The sequence below is a fragment of the Hyaena hyaena genome, unplaced genomic scaffold (genome assembly GCF_003009895.1).
Source record: "Hyaena hyaena isolate Hyena2069 unplaced genomic scaffold, ASM300989v1 scaffold_149, whole genome shotgun sequence".
NCBI lineage: Eukaryota > Metazoa > Chordata > Mammalia > Carnivora > Hyaenidae > Hyaena > Hyaena hyaena.
Genome location: NW_024080781.1, coordinates 289,852 through 306,447, shown reverse-complemented (window position 1 = coordinate 306,447; position 16,596 = coordinate 289,852). Strand labels below are relative to the sequence as shown.

Sequence of the window (16,596 nt, the reverse complement as noted above, 5' to 3'; positions counted from 1 at the left end):
CCTACTTTCCCCTAGATTCCTGCAAAGTCTATAACTCTGATTCTTGTGTTTATTCAGCTATCATGTCTCTGGGACACATTTCCTTGCTTTCTTTGCAAACAATCTTGTATGCCCCATGTTAAGGTCACTTGTGGGCAATTCCTCAACTCCACTGGTCATGGACTTTAAGACGCCCTACACCTGGCTAATCCTCTGAATATCCTTCTGAGTAGATCGTGTACAGTCATCCCCTACACTGGGAGGAAAATGTGTTAGAAAGGAGAAACACAACCTGGACAGACTGAAGACCTACACAAATTCAGATCCTTCCTTGCTCAAAGAAGCCACACCAAAACAAATGTTTCTCGCCAATTCTCACTTTTCCACAAACCGATCTTTGCAAGAGCTAAGCGTCTTCCAGTAAGGTCTCCTTTTAAAGCAGACAACCAAGACTTCAATTTATTACGGGACCCCTCCACTCCCTTCCCAAACGACACTGTTGCAGCTTCTCGGTAAAGACTCCTTAATGGTGACAAATTCGAAAGAACTGAGTAGAACATACCAAAATTGCCCCAAAACCCTGGTGGGCAGAAAAACCTGAGTAAGTCAGCCCTTTTGCCAGAGGCCCCATTAGGGCCTCCTGAGTGGCTTGTGAAAGATCCCAGGAGAAAATCATCAGCTCATCCCGCTTTTTCTTAACAAACAAAACATGTCCGACCCGCTCAGGCCATTAAACGCGCTTAGATGCACCACCAAGGACACTCCTTCACCAGGAAATCATATCTGAACACACCATCAGGAAGTCAATATTTAAGATTCTGAGGGGTGTGCCCCCTTCTGCTCAAGGGGGCGTCATCAAATATTAAGTGCTGGAGTCTCCAGAACCCCGGAGCTAAAAGCTCGCCTGGGGAACTTTTGTGCCTCCACCTCGGCGGCGGTGGCGGCGGCGGCCAGAGCCAGTCCTGATGCCCAGAGCTTGCCACGGGGCGTCCCAGACATGCTCACAGGTCTCACACCTCCGGCAAAGTGGGCTCCCATTTGCGGGGCCTGAGGCTTGCTGTCGGGACAGGGCTGGCCGACTGTTAGGTACGGGACACCTGCAGCTTCCCCTCTGGGGAGAGGCAAACCGCCCTTCTTCCGGCGTTGCCCACGGTCCGCAGCTCTCAATCCAGGTGCCCCTGGGTCAAGTCAGGTGCATCTAGGGGAAGGGGAAGCCGTCGCTCGCCGGGATCACCCCACGACCCTGCGGTCCCGGGACCCCGCACGAGGGCGCCCCTTCCGCCACCTCCCCAACTTGCAGATGCCCCCTCTGCGGCCCGGGAGGGTGGGCGCGGGCTCCACGTGCGCGCCGCCCGTGCCCACAGGGGCCCGGCCGGTCCGGGCCACTCACCCGGGCCCCGGCGGCGCTCCGCTTCCTCCGCAGGGTGAGCCCGCTCCGCAGCAGCGCCGGCAGGTCCCTCAGCCGCGGCCGCGGCGGCGCCGGCGGCTGCTCGCGCGCCTGCTCGCGGGCGCTGGGGCTGCGGCGCAGGGCACCGTCCGCCGCCGCCGCCGCCGCCGCCGCCGCCGCGGCCAGGGCCGGGCTCTCGCACGGCGGCTGCATCTTGACGGAGCCCACGGCCATCCTCATGCCCTGACGGCGGCTGTGGCGCCGGCAGCTCGTCTCCCCCGCGCTCGCCTCCGCGCGCCGTCCGCGCCTTCGCCAGGCAGCGAGAGGGCGCGACTGCGGCTCGGGCGCGGGGCGCGCTGCCAGCCGCTGCCCATTGGCGCGCGCCGCGGCCCCCGGCAGGCTCGGCCCCGCGCACCTCCCCCTCCCCGCCCAGGTGCGCCGAGCCCCGCCCCGCCCCGCCTCCCTCAACCCCCCGCGCGGCTCACCTCCGCCCGCGGCCTGCCCCCCCCCCCGCCCCGCAGCCCCTCCCGGAACCCTAGAGGAAGAGGGTGGGACACCTTGGGCACCCGCTCGTCCACAGGTGTAGATTCCCAGAATCCTCCACCAAACCCACTCTCCTGCCCATCCCACCCCACCCCCAATTCCCTTTAGGCTGAAAGGTCCCCCTTCACGGCCTTTTCCCTAACAGCCCGGGTTGACTTGGACTTCGACCATGTGAACTGGGAAGTCGGGGACACTCCTTCCTCCAGCCTCTCCTTGCTTTTTTGCACAGCCCAGACGCAAATCATAATCGCTATTCCTCCAAATACGTTTTGCCAAAGAACTTCAAAATATCCTCTATATTCTGCTACAAGTTAAAGACCATTGCCCCCACACTGTCCTCTCTTTGACACGTTCATCACGGAAGAATAAGGAGAAAACTTGCGTTGGCGATGATGGGTGTTTAGCAAAATAGATGTACGTCTGGTGACCTGAAGGTGAATCTCAGTTAACATGTTGGAACCTGACCTTCCCTGAAAGCCTGATGCGTGTGATGACTGTGCTTGGTAAACTGTATAGGCCTAACCATGGCGTGAATCACTGTTTACATCATTCCAGGAGCTGGGAATAGTGGAGCATCTGGAATGAAACTATTCCAGCAAGTCCTTAAAATCCAGATGGCTGTGAATCCTCACATCCCCACTGAGTCTGTCTTCAACAAGGGCCAGCAAGGGCTTTTACTCCTTATCAGGAGGACGTTGGGATCTCCATCTTTGCCCCAGACTTATAAGATTGAATAAGCTTATTCATGTTTAAAAAAAAAAAATTGACAAATAAGGTCAGGGTTCTTACTTGGTTTACTACTGTACCCTCAGCCCCTCTCATGGTAGGTGCTTGGCAAGTGTATATGGGAACATGGCCACGTTAGGAAAAAAAGAATGAGCTGTGATCTCTGTCCACAAGGAACTTAGGATTTCACCCAGGAGTAGAAAAACATATAGAAAAACAAAGATATTGCCTTGTACTTTTAGTAATTGCCAAGTGAGTGTGGATAATGAGCATTCCAGGCCACAGAAGCGAGAAATGTTTCTGGGTTGGGACAGGCAAAGAAAAGTCTATGAAGGGAGTTTTAGCTGTGCCGTAAGGCCGCGTGTAGAAGATTCAATCATGCAGAAAGGAGGGTGAGGATCCTGCAGGTAAGGAGGAAAAACATGAGAAAAACACCAAGGTCGAATGACACAGAACCTATTGGGCACTGAATATGTCATACTAGTGAGAGAGAGGGATAGCATCATGGGGAAGCCAGAAAAAATACCAGAATGGATACTGGTCAGACACGGCAGAAAGCCTTAAAACCTGTCACCTTAGGACAGGCGTGTCTGCTGCAAAGAGCTCTGCAATAAACTATATAGTCCATTCCAGTTTCCAAATACCTATCACATATATTTATTCCAGACTGGAATCCCCTTGTATTATTATACAAAACAATACCAGCTTATATATTGTTTAAATACCTCAGCCCCATTTGGTGACCATTGTCTTGACTCCCATAATTCCACCCCATAGTCCAAACTTCCTGCTGAAACACCAACTAAAGTTCCACTAGACCTTTAGTCCCGATCCCGTAGGGGTCCTCCAGGACACTTTTGGTCGCTAGAACTTTGTGATGGCTTATGCCAGATCACCCCTGGTTAGTACATTTTGAGTCACAGCATAAATCTACTCTGCTCCACAATAGAACACATTTGTTCTGTATCCCAGTTTCCTGGTCTTGACATTCTTTTACATAGCTTCTCAATGTAAGACCAAAGAGTTTGGACTTCATCCCATGGATTCTATGGCATTGGTCAAGAGTCTAAAACTCAATATCCATAAGGGCCTTTGGAAAGTTGGCTTGGGTTAAGGTGATAAATGTTGATTGCCATACAGCCATAGTATAGGACAGACAATAGTTTAATTTAGATTAATATATATTTAGTTAGCCACATATAGCTCTGGGCTACTCTATTGGAAAGCAAGGTTCTAGAAATCCATGTTTCCCTTTACGTATTCCTTTTTTTTTTTTTTTTACCTAAAATGTCTCCATTTCAGTGAGGCCTTCCATGATCATGTGATTTAAAATTGTAGCCCTTCCCATCCACTCTTCTATCTCCTTCTAACCCTCCACAGAGCCTACTGTCATCCAAGATTCTATGTATTTTACCTATTCATTTTGTCTATTGCCTGTTTTTCCACAAGAAAAATGTATATTTTACAAGGGTCTGGACTTTTTTCCCCCTTTTGTTCTCTATCTAGAGCATACTAATTGAAGAATTGAATTTTTCACATATGAGAATCCAGTTGCTCAAAAGGAGCTTAATCTGGATTTTTACAGAAAATCTTCCAATTTTGCAATATTGGAGGTTATTTATTTTAATTTTTTAATGTTTATTTATTTTTGAGACAGAGAGAGACAGAGTGAGAGCAAGGGAGGGGCAGAGAGAGAGGGAGACACAGAATCTGAGCTGTCAGCACAGAACCTGATGAGGGGCTCAAACTCACGAACTGAGAGATCATGACCTGAGCTGAAGTCAGACGCTTAACCGACTGAGCCACCCAGCCACCTCTATTTATTATTTTTTAATATTTATTTTTGAGAGAGAGAGAGAGTGCTCATAAGCACACATGGGTTGGGGAGGGGCAGAGACAGGGGAACAGAGGATCCAAAGCAGGCTCAGCACTTACAACAGCAAGCCTGATGTGGGGCTCAGACTCACAGTCCATAAGATCATGACCTCGCCAAAGTCAAACACTTAACCAATTGAACCATCTAGGCGCCCCTGGAAGTTTTTTCAAAAACATGCAAATCCTATACATGCCAACATCACCCAGGTCAAACAGAGCCACTGAGGTACTAGAGCCAGTCTTTTACTTAGGAGAATGACAATCATCAAAGCTAAAGTTTATGGAAATACCTATGTAAGAAATTTTATTGGCTATTTGCAGCGAGGGGAAATAGGAAATCAGGAAGATAACTGACATATAACTAGCTACAAAGAGATGAGGGTCTGAATTAGTGGGGTCAGTAGAAACTCGGGGAGGTTAGATGTCAGACATAGCAAAGAAAGATCTTCAGGCCTAACATCCATTAGAAGTAGAAAAGCACTTCAGATGGTGTTACAGATTGTATTCTACAAAGATGACCAACTCAAGACCTCATATCCCCCAAGATCTTTTCTGCAGTATGATCTTTCCACTCCCCCATGCCGAGACAGGGTTTATTACCCCATCCCCTTTGTCCTGGGCTAACCCTGTGACTACTTTGGCCAATAGGATAAAGCAAAGGTAACAGGGACAGTTCTGTAAGTAGCCCTTAATCAGGCCTGGAATGCTTACTCTTGGGGAGCTCCCACTCAGAACCCAGCCCCTTGCTGTGAGAAGCCCAAGCCACCTGGAGAGACCGTGCAGAGGTGGCCTGGCAGCTGAGCTCCCATCCAACAACCTGCATCAATAGCTGGCCATATGTAAGCCATTTTGGACACCCAGTCGAGCATGTCACCTTTGTAGAAGCCAACATCTGACTGCAACCACAGGTATGTAAGAAGCAAAAGCAAGGACTACCCAGCTGAGCCCAATCAACCCACCAAACTGTGAGAGACAATAGTAAGTTGTTTTAAGCCACCAAGTTGAGAAGTATTTGCTATACATTAGATGACCATACACATGGTTCCAAAAAGTATGAAGAGCACACTATTCCGTTGGGAATACAAAGGAAGAAAATTTGCATTCATATTTGTAGGGTTTGTTTTTTTTTTTCCCCTGAGAGAGAGAAAGACAGCGTGAGCAGAAGGGTCAGAGAGAGAGGGAGATCCAGAATCTGAAGCAGGCTCCAGGCTCTGAGCTAGCCATCAGCATAGAGCCCAATGAGGGGCTCAAACCCATGAACCATAAGCTCATGACCTGAGCTCAAGTCGGACGCTTAACCAACTGAGCCACCCAGGTGCCCCTATAGGTGTGAAGAAACTTGAAATTTCTTGCAAGTGGTCAGAACTGGCTACATGGGGAAAGGAAAGAAGGGAGATTTTTCATGTGTAACTTTTTATGGTTTTTGTTTTTTTAAAACATGTACCCGTATTACCTATTTAAAGAAATTAAATCTTTTAAGTGACTCAATTTAGAAAAGTCAGGGAAGTGGGAGGAGCTGGTTTTGAGGATTTCATTTATCACAGCCATTTAAGTGACTAAACTAGGGGTACCTGAGTGAAAATCTGGCCAGTGAGCAAAGGGTGAGCTCAAGAGAGAGGCGGGAGAGATAGATAAGCCAGTGCCAGTGTACTAACAAATCTGATAGTAAAGAGCGGAGCTAACCCAAGGTGCTCAGAGCCCAGAGGAGGAGCAGAGACTGTTTTCCCCTTCCTAAGCTGAGCCCTTGGAGAACACGCAGTAGATGACTTTCCATTTCCAGTTATGTGAAATTTGGAATAATGATTCTCATGCCTTTTCCACTTTAATTTTTGTGGTCCCATATGATTACCAGGAATACCAAGGGCAGTATCTATTGGCTAAGCTTTCCCTTGTGTTCTTCCACACCCTGTGCACCTGCTTATCTCCTGACAAATGTACAGAAGGAATGTCATGCTAATGAGTCTCCTAACACCATTGCTATTAGGACTTTGAGGAGTCTTCCTTGGAGTTCATCCCTTCCCAGCATCTCCTGTGTTTAATTTTTCCTCCATTTAAGATATTTTGCATTGCTTACCAGCTCTCAAAAACTAAAAAAAACAAAAAAAAAACCCTAAATACAATTTTGTCTCCCTATGGAAGCCTGCCAACACTTTAGTAGGTAATGATCAAAATGGGTTGAACCTGACCTTCCCAAATGCCAAGGCTGAGCAGTGGGAACTCAGAAGGCAGATCTTGCACAAGTAACCCAGTACGGCCCATACTGCCGCTACTGAGAAGTCCGGATATAACGGTTGGTGGACTTGATACTAACGCTATTTTTATATTTTCTTAAGGAATGAATATGCAATTCGGAGAAATATAGCAAAATTATGAAACCTGTTTCAAAACTAAAAATATTAAGGCTCACTTTATTTTAGTTTTCAAGAATCATAAATAGAACTGTATGCTGTCAGACTGTTCATGACAAACCAGTGTGATGCTGTGCTATTATTTTTGTAGTGCATTGTACACAAGTATTTCCCTTGTGAATTAGACATTTTCCTTACAGTATTTGCATTGGTGGCTCTAGCCAGAGACTGGCTGATAAAGATGGATGCCACTGTAAGTTCTTCTGCTGCTGATAGTACTCGTAATCTTGAAACAAAAATCTGTTTATGTCCTTTCGTATGTAATTTACTATTAGCATTGTGGAAGTTTCTTTCTGTAAAGCCAGGTATGCAAGTTTACTGGGCCTTTTGGTGCTTGGGACACTTTTGGAAAAAAAATTATTTGTGATCAAATACTGAAGAAGACAGAGGAAGAGGCCAGTAAAAGACCTAACTTGGCCAGTAGTCAGCTAGAAAGGCATGCCAGTCATGTCCCAATATCCCTGCTCTACTTACAGAAATCTTACACAGATCAAACAAAACCTCCTCCTAGAAATCTTTTCTGCTCTTCCCATTTGGAATTAATCCTTCCTCAGCTAACTGTAAGGGCTTACCTACAACTGTGAGTCTACTTTTACCACCCCTCCTATAAAAGTCTGTCTGAATATCTGCCTTATATTTGAATTAAATGTTTACATTGAAGACCTATGTGAGGTTAGAAAGTCCTTGACGGCAGAAGTTACCCATATTTGCATTCCCCTCTAATGTCTACAGCAGTGCCTAGCACATAGTAGATGCTAAGTTAATGAATGTATGCATGAGTGACTGCCGGATGAACAAGCGAATAAAAAAAAAATCATGATTGCTAAACACTGCCATCCTAAGTAGAAGAAAGCAAGAGCGAGGTCTTAACAGATGCAGAGTCTCAGAGGTCGCAGGAAAATACATTATCCCAAGGGTGAGGGGAGGCTATAAATGGACTCCAGATGGTGGCATGTTCAGATCAGCAGAGAAGGAAGACGATTTTAGCATCAGTATGTGAAGCGCTTCAGAATAGGGAGATTCGGAAAGCTGGGCACCCGGCAAAGCAGGTTCCAGGATCCCAGGCATGAAGTATTAAAATGTAATACATAAAAATGAGTTGAGGGAAACTTTGGTGTTTTCCTTATACTATTTGCATGGGTGCATTCTGTGCATAGTGTCTGTGCTAATTAAACGAGCTGATGTTTATAAAGCTGTTTGCACACTTTAAAGCACTGCGCAGAAAACACTGCCTTTCTGTGGGGGTAGAAAGGGAGGGACAGATGAAATGATGCCTTGAAGAAAGCAGAGCCTGTCCTGGGATGATAGAAGGGAAACAGTGTGTCGAAGACCATGCTCAGACTCAAGACAAAGGCTGTTGAGAATATGTTGCTTCCTGCTTGTGAATATTAAGCATTTGTAGCATTGATCCAAGCCCATTACAGAATAAGCCGTAAGAAAATCTGCCTTAGAGGCTTCTGGCAACATCGTATGAGCTCAAATTGGCTTCTGAAGATATAGATATGGGGCTAAAAACCACGAAGAGGTAGGGCTTCCTGCAGAAGCAAGAAGGTCTCCAAAGTTCTTAAATACAGAGAAGGCCCTTAGCTTGAAGATGATGGTAGGACTCAAGATGGGGTAAGGTAGTTGTTTTCAAATATTTTGAGCATGTAGAAGAGAAATTGGGTTCATTCTATACATAGCTCAGACCAAAGAGGGAAACCACAGAGAAAAAAGTTTCTTCTCCATAATAAAGTCTTTCCCCTCCATTTAAAGTCCTTTTGGGCATGAAATATTCCTTATCCTCACAAAATGGGAAGGTGAGACGGGATTTCATGGGATTTCCTTTCATCAGATGATTAGACTCAGTGACCTGTAATGTTCCTTCCAACCCGAAGACTCCATTATTTCAACTACTGTTGTAGGACAGCCATTCTCGAAGTGTGGACTGGAGACTTCTGGGCCCCCTCAAGACCATTTCAGGGATTCCACAGGGTTGAAACTATTATCTTAATAATTCCAAAATGTTATTTGCCCTTTTTGTTGTTATTCTACCATGAGTATACATTGGTATTTTCCAGAGCCTACAGACATGATGTTGCAACTGACAGAATGCAGGAGCAGATATGAGAACATAGCCACTTCTATTAAGTGAGATGTTAAAGAAATTGACAAAAATGTAAACAAGTGCCACTCTTCTCACTAAATTTTATTTGTTCCGGAAAACAGTTATTTTTCAACAACCCTATCATTTGTATTAACATATAATCAGTTTATTATTAAATGAATTAATATTTTAAAATTTTGCTGTTTGGTGGCACCTGGTGGCTCAATAGGTTAAGTGTCTGACTCTTGACTTTAGCTCAGGTCATGATCTCATGGTTTGTGAGCTTGTGCCCCGGATCAGGCTCTGTGCCTGATATATAAATATAACCCACATAAACAAAAGCTCTTAGCGTCCTCAATAATTTAAGAGTGTAAAGGGATCCTAAAACGAAAAAGCCTGAGACTGCTATTATGGGACATGTTCAGAAAAGGATTTATCTTTAATATTAAGAAAGGAGGGAGAAGATGTAAACGGCTTTCTGCTTTGCCCTCTTCCCAAGTACCTTGATTAAGTTAATAGCACTTTTATCCTGACACAGAGCTAGTGATTTCCTCAAAGGTGGCTATGGTAGGGAGCTGGGTGCTGAAATGGGAAGACCCAGGTTTTGCAATCAGATGTGCCTGATTTTAAATCCAGATTTTTCTATCTTCTAGTTGTGTGGCCTTAAGTTACTTGGCCTCTCTGAGTATCTATGTACTGTGCTGTGTAATACTTATAGCACCAGGTTGTTGGGAAGATTAGAGAAGATACATAAAGGATCTAACCCAACATCATGCCTCTTAAATTGTAGCTCTCCATGTAGCCAGAGCTGTGATCCCCACTGAACCCCAGGGAGATTGCATAATGTGACTGGTCTAGTTAGGATTTTCCCCAGTTTTCCCCACATATTTCCTCTCTAGGCAAACTCTAAAGCTTTAGATAGGTTATTCCTAAAGCACCTTCTTTACTGCCAACTATCAAAATATAACTTCCTCATCCTTTATACTCTGAACACAGGTGTGGGATAGCAGAATAAATACTGAACACGGACTTTAAAACCCAGGCCATGTCCCACATTGATTAATCAACTGATTAGCTCTGTGTTCACTGATTGATAGATTAGCTCTATGAACTTAGCCAAGCACTGCACCTCTTTGATCCTGTTTCCTCATCTATAAAAAAGGATAATAAAACCAATTATAATGTATATAATAATTATAACCGATTAAAGGCTAAAGTAAATAATGCTTATAAAAAATCTTGCAAATTGTCTGTCATTAATAAATCTCATCTATTCTGTGCTCAAAATTGGTCTAGCCTAGAAAATTCCACAATGAATATTTAATCCAAATTATCTACACACACACACACACACACACACAAGTACATATTTGTTGGAAATTAACATGAAATTTACACTTATTTTTACAAGCACATAAATGTTGTGAATGTGTTCTGGGCAATCCCCCAAATTGGTTTTTCTATTCTAAAGCTTTATGTGAAACCCAGATAAAGAGAAACTTTGGGGTAAATCAATCTTTACTTCTAAATAAACCTACTTAAAAGAGGTAATATTGATAAGAACAGCAACAAAGTAATTCTTAAAAAATTAAAACGTGATGCTTATCTGATTCTCTCCCTATGACCTGATCCCTTGGGAGGGAAAGGACAGCTTTGAGACAATGAAGAGTTAATAATTCATAACTGCTATTAGCAGAGCTGCTGGCTAAATCCTAACAGGTGCTCTTTTATGTCTATTGATTTAGGAGTAGGGAAATCTGCTAGTCATAAAGTTTCTGTTTACTCCTGGTGAAATGTTAAAACCGGCATTGTCAGGGCTGAGAGAATCTGACTCAATTTTCCAGTCAATTCAGGACCAGCCAGTTTTGGTCACAGTCGACTGGGGTATCTGCATATTTGTTGCCTTGACTCCTCTTTGGCTGTGAAATTCCTAAGGAATGATGTCAGGTCATTCTGAATATCAGTTAAATCCCCCATTCCTTATTGTAGTGCTCTCTGCACGGTGGGCATGGTGGAAATTGTGATTTTATAATGCCAGATTCAAACTGATAATGTTTCACTTTTCAAATAGGTAGATTTGAAACATTCTTTTAGACACCATTCATAATGATAACAAAATGTCGTATTTACTTACACAGGACACTCAGAGGGTCAATAAGGCTTTATATTTGTAGAGTTGTCCTAATTTTTCCCAAGATATATGAACAAGGTGATTTTTAGATCTCTATTTATGATGGAGACACTAGAAAAAACCCGTGAGGTCAAGAGTCCATGAAATCATAGGAAAGATTTGGAAGCACTGGGTGTTCTATCTTAATAACTCACTTCTTATCAACTTTCCTTATGATTTCTAATTCAGGAGTCCTAGATGGGCACCCTGGTAGTATGGTGGTCTCTGGGGCAAGGCTGGCTGGGTTCAAATGCTCCCACTGCCTTTACGAGTCCCAAGAAATTCCACAGGCCACATCTTTAGCCTCTTCTCATTTGTAAAATGAGGATACACACAGGACCTGCCTCATTAGACCCATGTGGAGAATAAACAAGTTATTTTGTGTAGTTAGACTGGTGTTTGTGTAATCAGAAGGACAGATGTGTTAGAGATCATCCTTAGTATTCTTTTCAATCAGGGGTCTATAGGCTTTAGAACAGCAGGCAACCTCTTGAAATTATATGAAAAATGTCGTGCACTTTTCTGATTAAAGGAACATAGGCTTCATCAGCTTTTCAAAGTAGGTAATCTAGTAGCGACATCTCTAAAGCCTATCACATTTGGGTTAGAGTCTAACTTCTTAAACATGAGCATGTAGAGACAGACCAAAAACAAAAAGAGATGTAAGCTGCCCATCTACACTAAGAGATGTTAACTATGAATTTAACTATGATTGAAAGGCTTGCTCCTTCTCTTAGTGAACACCTAATTACAGATTGGGGCCCCCCAACCCCGCCCCTAAAACATACAAACCTGAAAATGAACAAAGGTTAACACACCATGCGGGCCTGTGTGACATAGACCAACAGCTGCTTGCACGGAGATTTTTTGAAGGGATTGGAGGCAGTTTGGGAAGGGGTGAAACAAATGGAAATCCATCACATCTGTTTATGCTTGACTCCTAAAAATACCCTGCAGATGTGACAATCATCACAGGATCAGATAAGCAGAGGTAAGTGATGGAGGGGAAAAGGCCCGGTGAAGGCTATTGCAGGAGGTGACTTTCCTTTCTGTTCCAGTTTTGCATTTGTCTTTTGAGGCAGCACAGATCCTCCATGAGAAGAAAAAGACAGATGGGATGACAGAATTTTGTGGCTGTGTTTTCTGGAGCATTTACTGGAGAATTTACGACTCCTCGTAGTTACTGTTAGATATGTATTTAGGATAATTTTCTGCCATGACAACAGGTAATCCTCATAAAATTTCAATCTCTAACAAGAGGAGAGATGTTGCTTTCCTAGCTTTTCTGCCTTTCGGTTTGCATATTAATAACCTTGAATAGCTACTCGGTGCTCTAAATAATTGAAGCCGCCTTGCTTGAAATCTACTTTATTATTGTCAGTTAAAAAATGATGAATTCTTTCCTCTCTCTGGAAAATTTTGACAACTTCCAAGAAAGAGTCTTAGTGCTTTAAGATCACATTTGGTTCATATGAGATATCTCTGGAATCAAACTAGAGATGATGCTGGTCTTGCCTTAAGAAACATGTCAACCCTTTAAAAAAAAAAAAAGAAGAAATATATCAACCCTTGATTTTTTTTTTCTAGTTTGATCATAGACCATGTCCAGGAATCAGACAATCAATATTTATAGGATACCAATCCTGTGCTCAGCACCATGCTAGCTACACATGTGGATGGCAGCATCCATTCCCTTAAGGAGCTCAGAAACTAACTGGGAGAGTTAAAATAGTCACATTTGAAGAAAGAGGAAACTATTAAATAGTCACTAAGCCCCACTGTATTCTGCTGTAGAGATGGAAAGATGAATCAGAAAGGGTTCATGTCCTCTGTAGCAGGGGTATTCTTACTGGGAACTGTTTTGGGGGTAAAGGTTTATATGATTTCTAGAAATTCAAAGAAGAAGGACACAAGTGAGGCTTAGCATAGTTAAGACACCATTGCCCCCTCCCCCACTTGTGCTCTATTTCTCTCTCTCTCTCAAAAATAAATATTTAAAAACTTAAAAAAGGGGGGGGTATCTGGGTGGCTCAGTTGGTTGAGTGCCTGGTTTTGGCTCAGGTCATGATCTCGTGGTTTATGGGTTCAAGTGCCGCATCAGGCTCTGTGCTGAGAGCTCAGAGCCTGGAGCCCACTTTGGTTTCTGTGTTTCTCTCTCTCTCTGCCTCTCCCCCAGTCATGCTTGTCTCTCTTTCTCTCTATCTCTCAAAAATAAAGAAACTTTAAAAAAATAAATTAAAAAAAGACCTCATTGCTAAGGCACACTGTGAAGGATGAGAAGGATTTAGACAGACAAGCAACGGGAAGGAAGAAAAACAGGCAGGGTTTGGGCACCCGACTCTTGATTTTGGCTCAGGTCATAATCTCGTGGTTGGGGATGTTGCCCCACATTTGCTGAGCATGGAGCCTGCTTGGGATTCTTTCTCTCTCTCTCTATCTCTCTCTCTCTCTCTCCCCCCACCCCTTGCTTACACATGCAAGCTATATCTCAAAATAAATTAAACTAAAAAAAAAAAAGGCAAATAGAAATGATGAGCATTGCAGGATGCACGATGCCAGGGGCCATCATTTAGGCAATAATCAATGTGAACAATGCTCTTGGATACAAAAGTGCGCATCCTGTACGAGCATACCCATTGGAAACGATCATGGCTTGCTCATGGAAATGGAAAAAGCAAAACATGTTGAGTAGTGAAACCCGCAAGTATGCTGGGAAGTGTGGGGCAGCAGATTGCAGAGGGAAGCAGAAGTCCGGCAGAGGGCACTGGATGGTGCATAGCAAGCCATAGGGAGCATAGCAGGGCTTCTGAGTTGGAAAGGGACATGGTGGAAGCATGTTCAGGGATGGTTAGCCAAGAGATAGGAGGCAGGGTTGCCTGGAATATGAAGAATTAGGATCATGGAGGCCAGCTTGGAGATATAGTGACACTGGGTGAGGTGATGACCAACAATCTAAGCATGAAGGGAGAGGAAAAGAGGAGTTGGGCATATCGAAATGAAGCCTAATCTGTTGATCCTATTAGAATGATTATATGGGGCTTGAGAGGTGAGAGAGGATTCCAGGAAAGAGGACACCTGCCTTTGATGGGCTGCCCGATGCAGTTTGGGTGCCCAATGCCCTTCTGTAGAATAAGATAATGCTAATTCTTCAGTTTAATAAGTTAACTTCCCATTAAAAAAGCAAAACAAGAAACAAAAATATTTTTATCTTCTAGGAAGCACATTCTGGGAAACCAAACAAGGGATTTTGTGTATCGTAGTTCATTGCTCACTCTGTTTGCATCAGGGCCAACCTAATACCCCAACAGGTTGCTAGGAGAAATTATCTTACAGAACATGTTTAAACTAAAGACAGGATTAAGGCTCTCATCATTTTACAGAATGACCTACTTCAAAGGAAGTCCATTTAAATGTAATGGGTGGATTTACACAAGTTAGTAGGTTTACCCAGAGACTATTTGGAATCTTCTCTTTATTTAATACTTTTATCAGTTCATAGGGGAGGCTTTTCTAGATAATTAGATGGAAAATAATGGAGTACCACACAATTTTATTATTTCCTTTTTACTGGTAAATGAGCAGAAGGTAAATAAGTTGGCTGAGATGTGTGGAATGAGTCAGCCACAGCCCTTTAAAACTGTAGTTCTGGCCTAGAGTCCTATACTGATGACCACGTAGCACTGGCTGCTGCTTCAACACTGAGATGGTAGAGGCCTGAATGCTTCATAGAAATCCCTTCAGCCAGAAATGCTTCTTAGGATTCACACAGGAAAACAAAAAAATTCACAAAAGATGCAACAACAACAACAACAAAAACCAGCTTCTATGACAAAATATTTCCACAGTTAACAAAGATGAGTGATCTCACCAGCAAAATGCCTGAGAACGTTAAAAGCATAGTCAGGTGAGGCTTTGCTACTGCGCTCATCTGCAGCCTTATCTCAGAGCTGTCCTTAGTCCAAAACATTGGGGTTTGGGTGCAAATAGTTTGCAGAAGGTTAAGGGAGCCCAGAATGCTGCAAGTTGCTTAACGTGGAGTTTCCTTAGCATTGTCCCGAGTAGTTGCTCAGAAGACCTAAACCTTCTGACATACCTTCCATCAGCCTGTAAGTAAAAGAGAAACAACCTTAGGGTTGGTGGTCTTTATTTGAAGCTTTACTGCTCACTGAGGGTGGCTTGCATTGTTCTAAGAAGTATGCTTCTGTCACAATCTCTTGGACTCCTATTCAGAATCAACCTCCCCAACCCCTATGGATAAATCAAACTGCACGGCAGTTACTGAGGCCATCCATACGGAAATATGTGGCTTAGCTACAAGACAATCTATTAAAATTGTCCAACGCTGATGTGAACATACCTACCAAACATACAGATATGATGCAAGAGCACAAGCTAATAATAGCCCATAAGCATTGAAAGGATTGGGCTTTTGTGTTTATGGAAGAAAAAATGCAGAGTGGCTGATTTGAGGCAAAGGCATTTACCCGAGGCAGGACTGGAGAGCACCCCTCCCTGCAAGGGGAGGTTCTAAGAGTTCCCAGTGGGTAGACTTCCTACCCTGGAAAGAACCCAGTGCAGTGTGTCAGCTCATTAAATTAGGAACCACAGCAGCAGCTTTAAATATGGAAGTTTCACATGCACACACAGGTAGCCAGAAAGCAGGTTGTCTTTAGTTCTGGTTCCCCAGAGTCACACCCCGAAATAAGACTTCTAGGGCATGTAATTTACTTGGGAGATGCTCTCCCAGTAAAGAATGGAGTAAAAGAATGGAAAGCTTGAACATCGATAGGAAGGGAACCAATAAAAAGTGCAGGAAAGATTAAGGGAGCTTAATCCTGTTGGAGAACTCTGGCAGCCAACATAAAGTTATTGGACTTATCCTGTTTAAGGATGAGGAAGCTGGGGTATTTATACTCCCATTCCCATCAGTCATTGGGCATCAATTCTCTGAGGTCACCATAACAAAGTATCACAGACTGGGTTGCTAGCACTACAGAAATCTATTTTCTCACAGATCTGGGAGCCAGAGGTCCAAGAACAAGGTGTCAGTGGGCGTGGCTTCTCCTGTGGCCTCTCTCCTTGGCTTATAGATGACCATTTTCTCTGTGTCTTCAGAGGATCCTTTACCTATGCAAGTGCATCCCCAGTGTCCCTTTGCATGTCCAAATTTCCTCTTTTTATAAGGACACCAGACAGAATGGATCAGGTTCTACCCATATGATCTCATTTAGCCTTAATTATCTCTTCAAAGGCCCAACTCTAGACACATCACACTCTGAAGTCCTGAGGGCTAGGGCTTTGCATGTAAATTTGGGGGAGGAAAAGCCAGAACAGAGAGTAATTAGCACATTCATCCTTTAGATTGGTGCATATTTCTGTTAAGAAAGAAAATAGTGTTAACTAGGTTCAGGCAAACTATTAG

At 43.8% G+C, this 16,596-nt stretch overlaps 1 protein-coding gene across 1 annotated transcript in view; it reads right to left on the bottom strand.

The window, feature by feature from the left end:
* RAPGEF5 (Rap guanine nucleotide exchange factor 5) overlaps positions 1-1,606 on the bottom strand; it is a 223,580-nt gene extending 221,974 nt beyond the window's left edge. The window contains exon 1 of the mRNA XM_039238850.1: positions 1,370-1,606. Within this exon, the coding sequence (XP_039094781.1) occupies positions 1,370-1,606 (237 nt within the window). The remainder of the gene's footprint in view (positions 1-1,369) is intronic.
* Between the last annotated feature and the right edge of the window lie 14,990 nt (positions 1,607-16,596).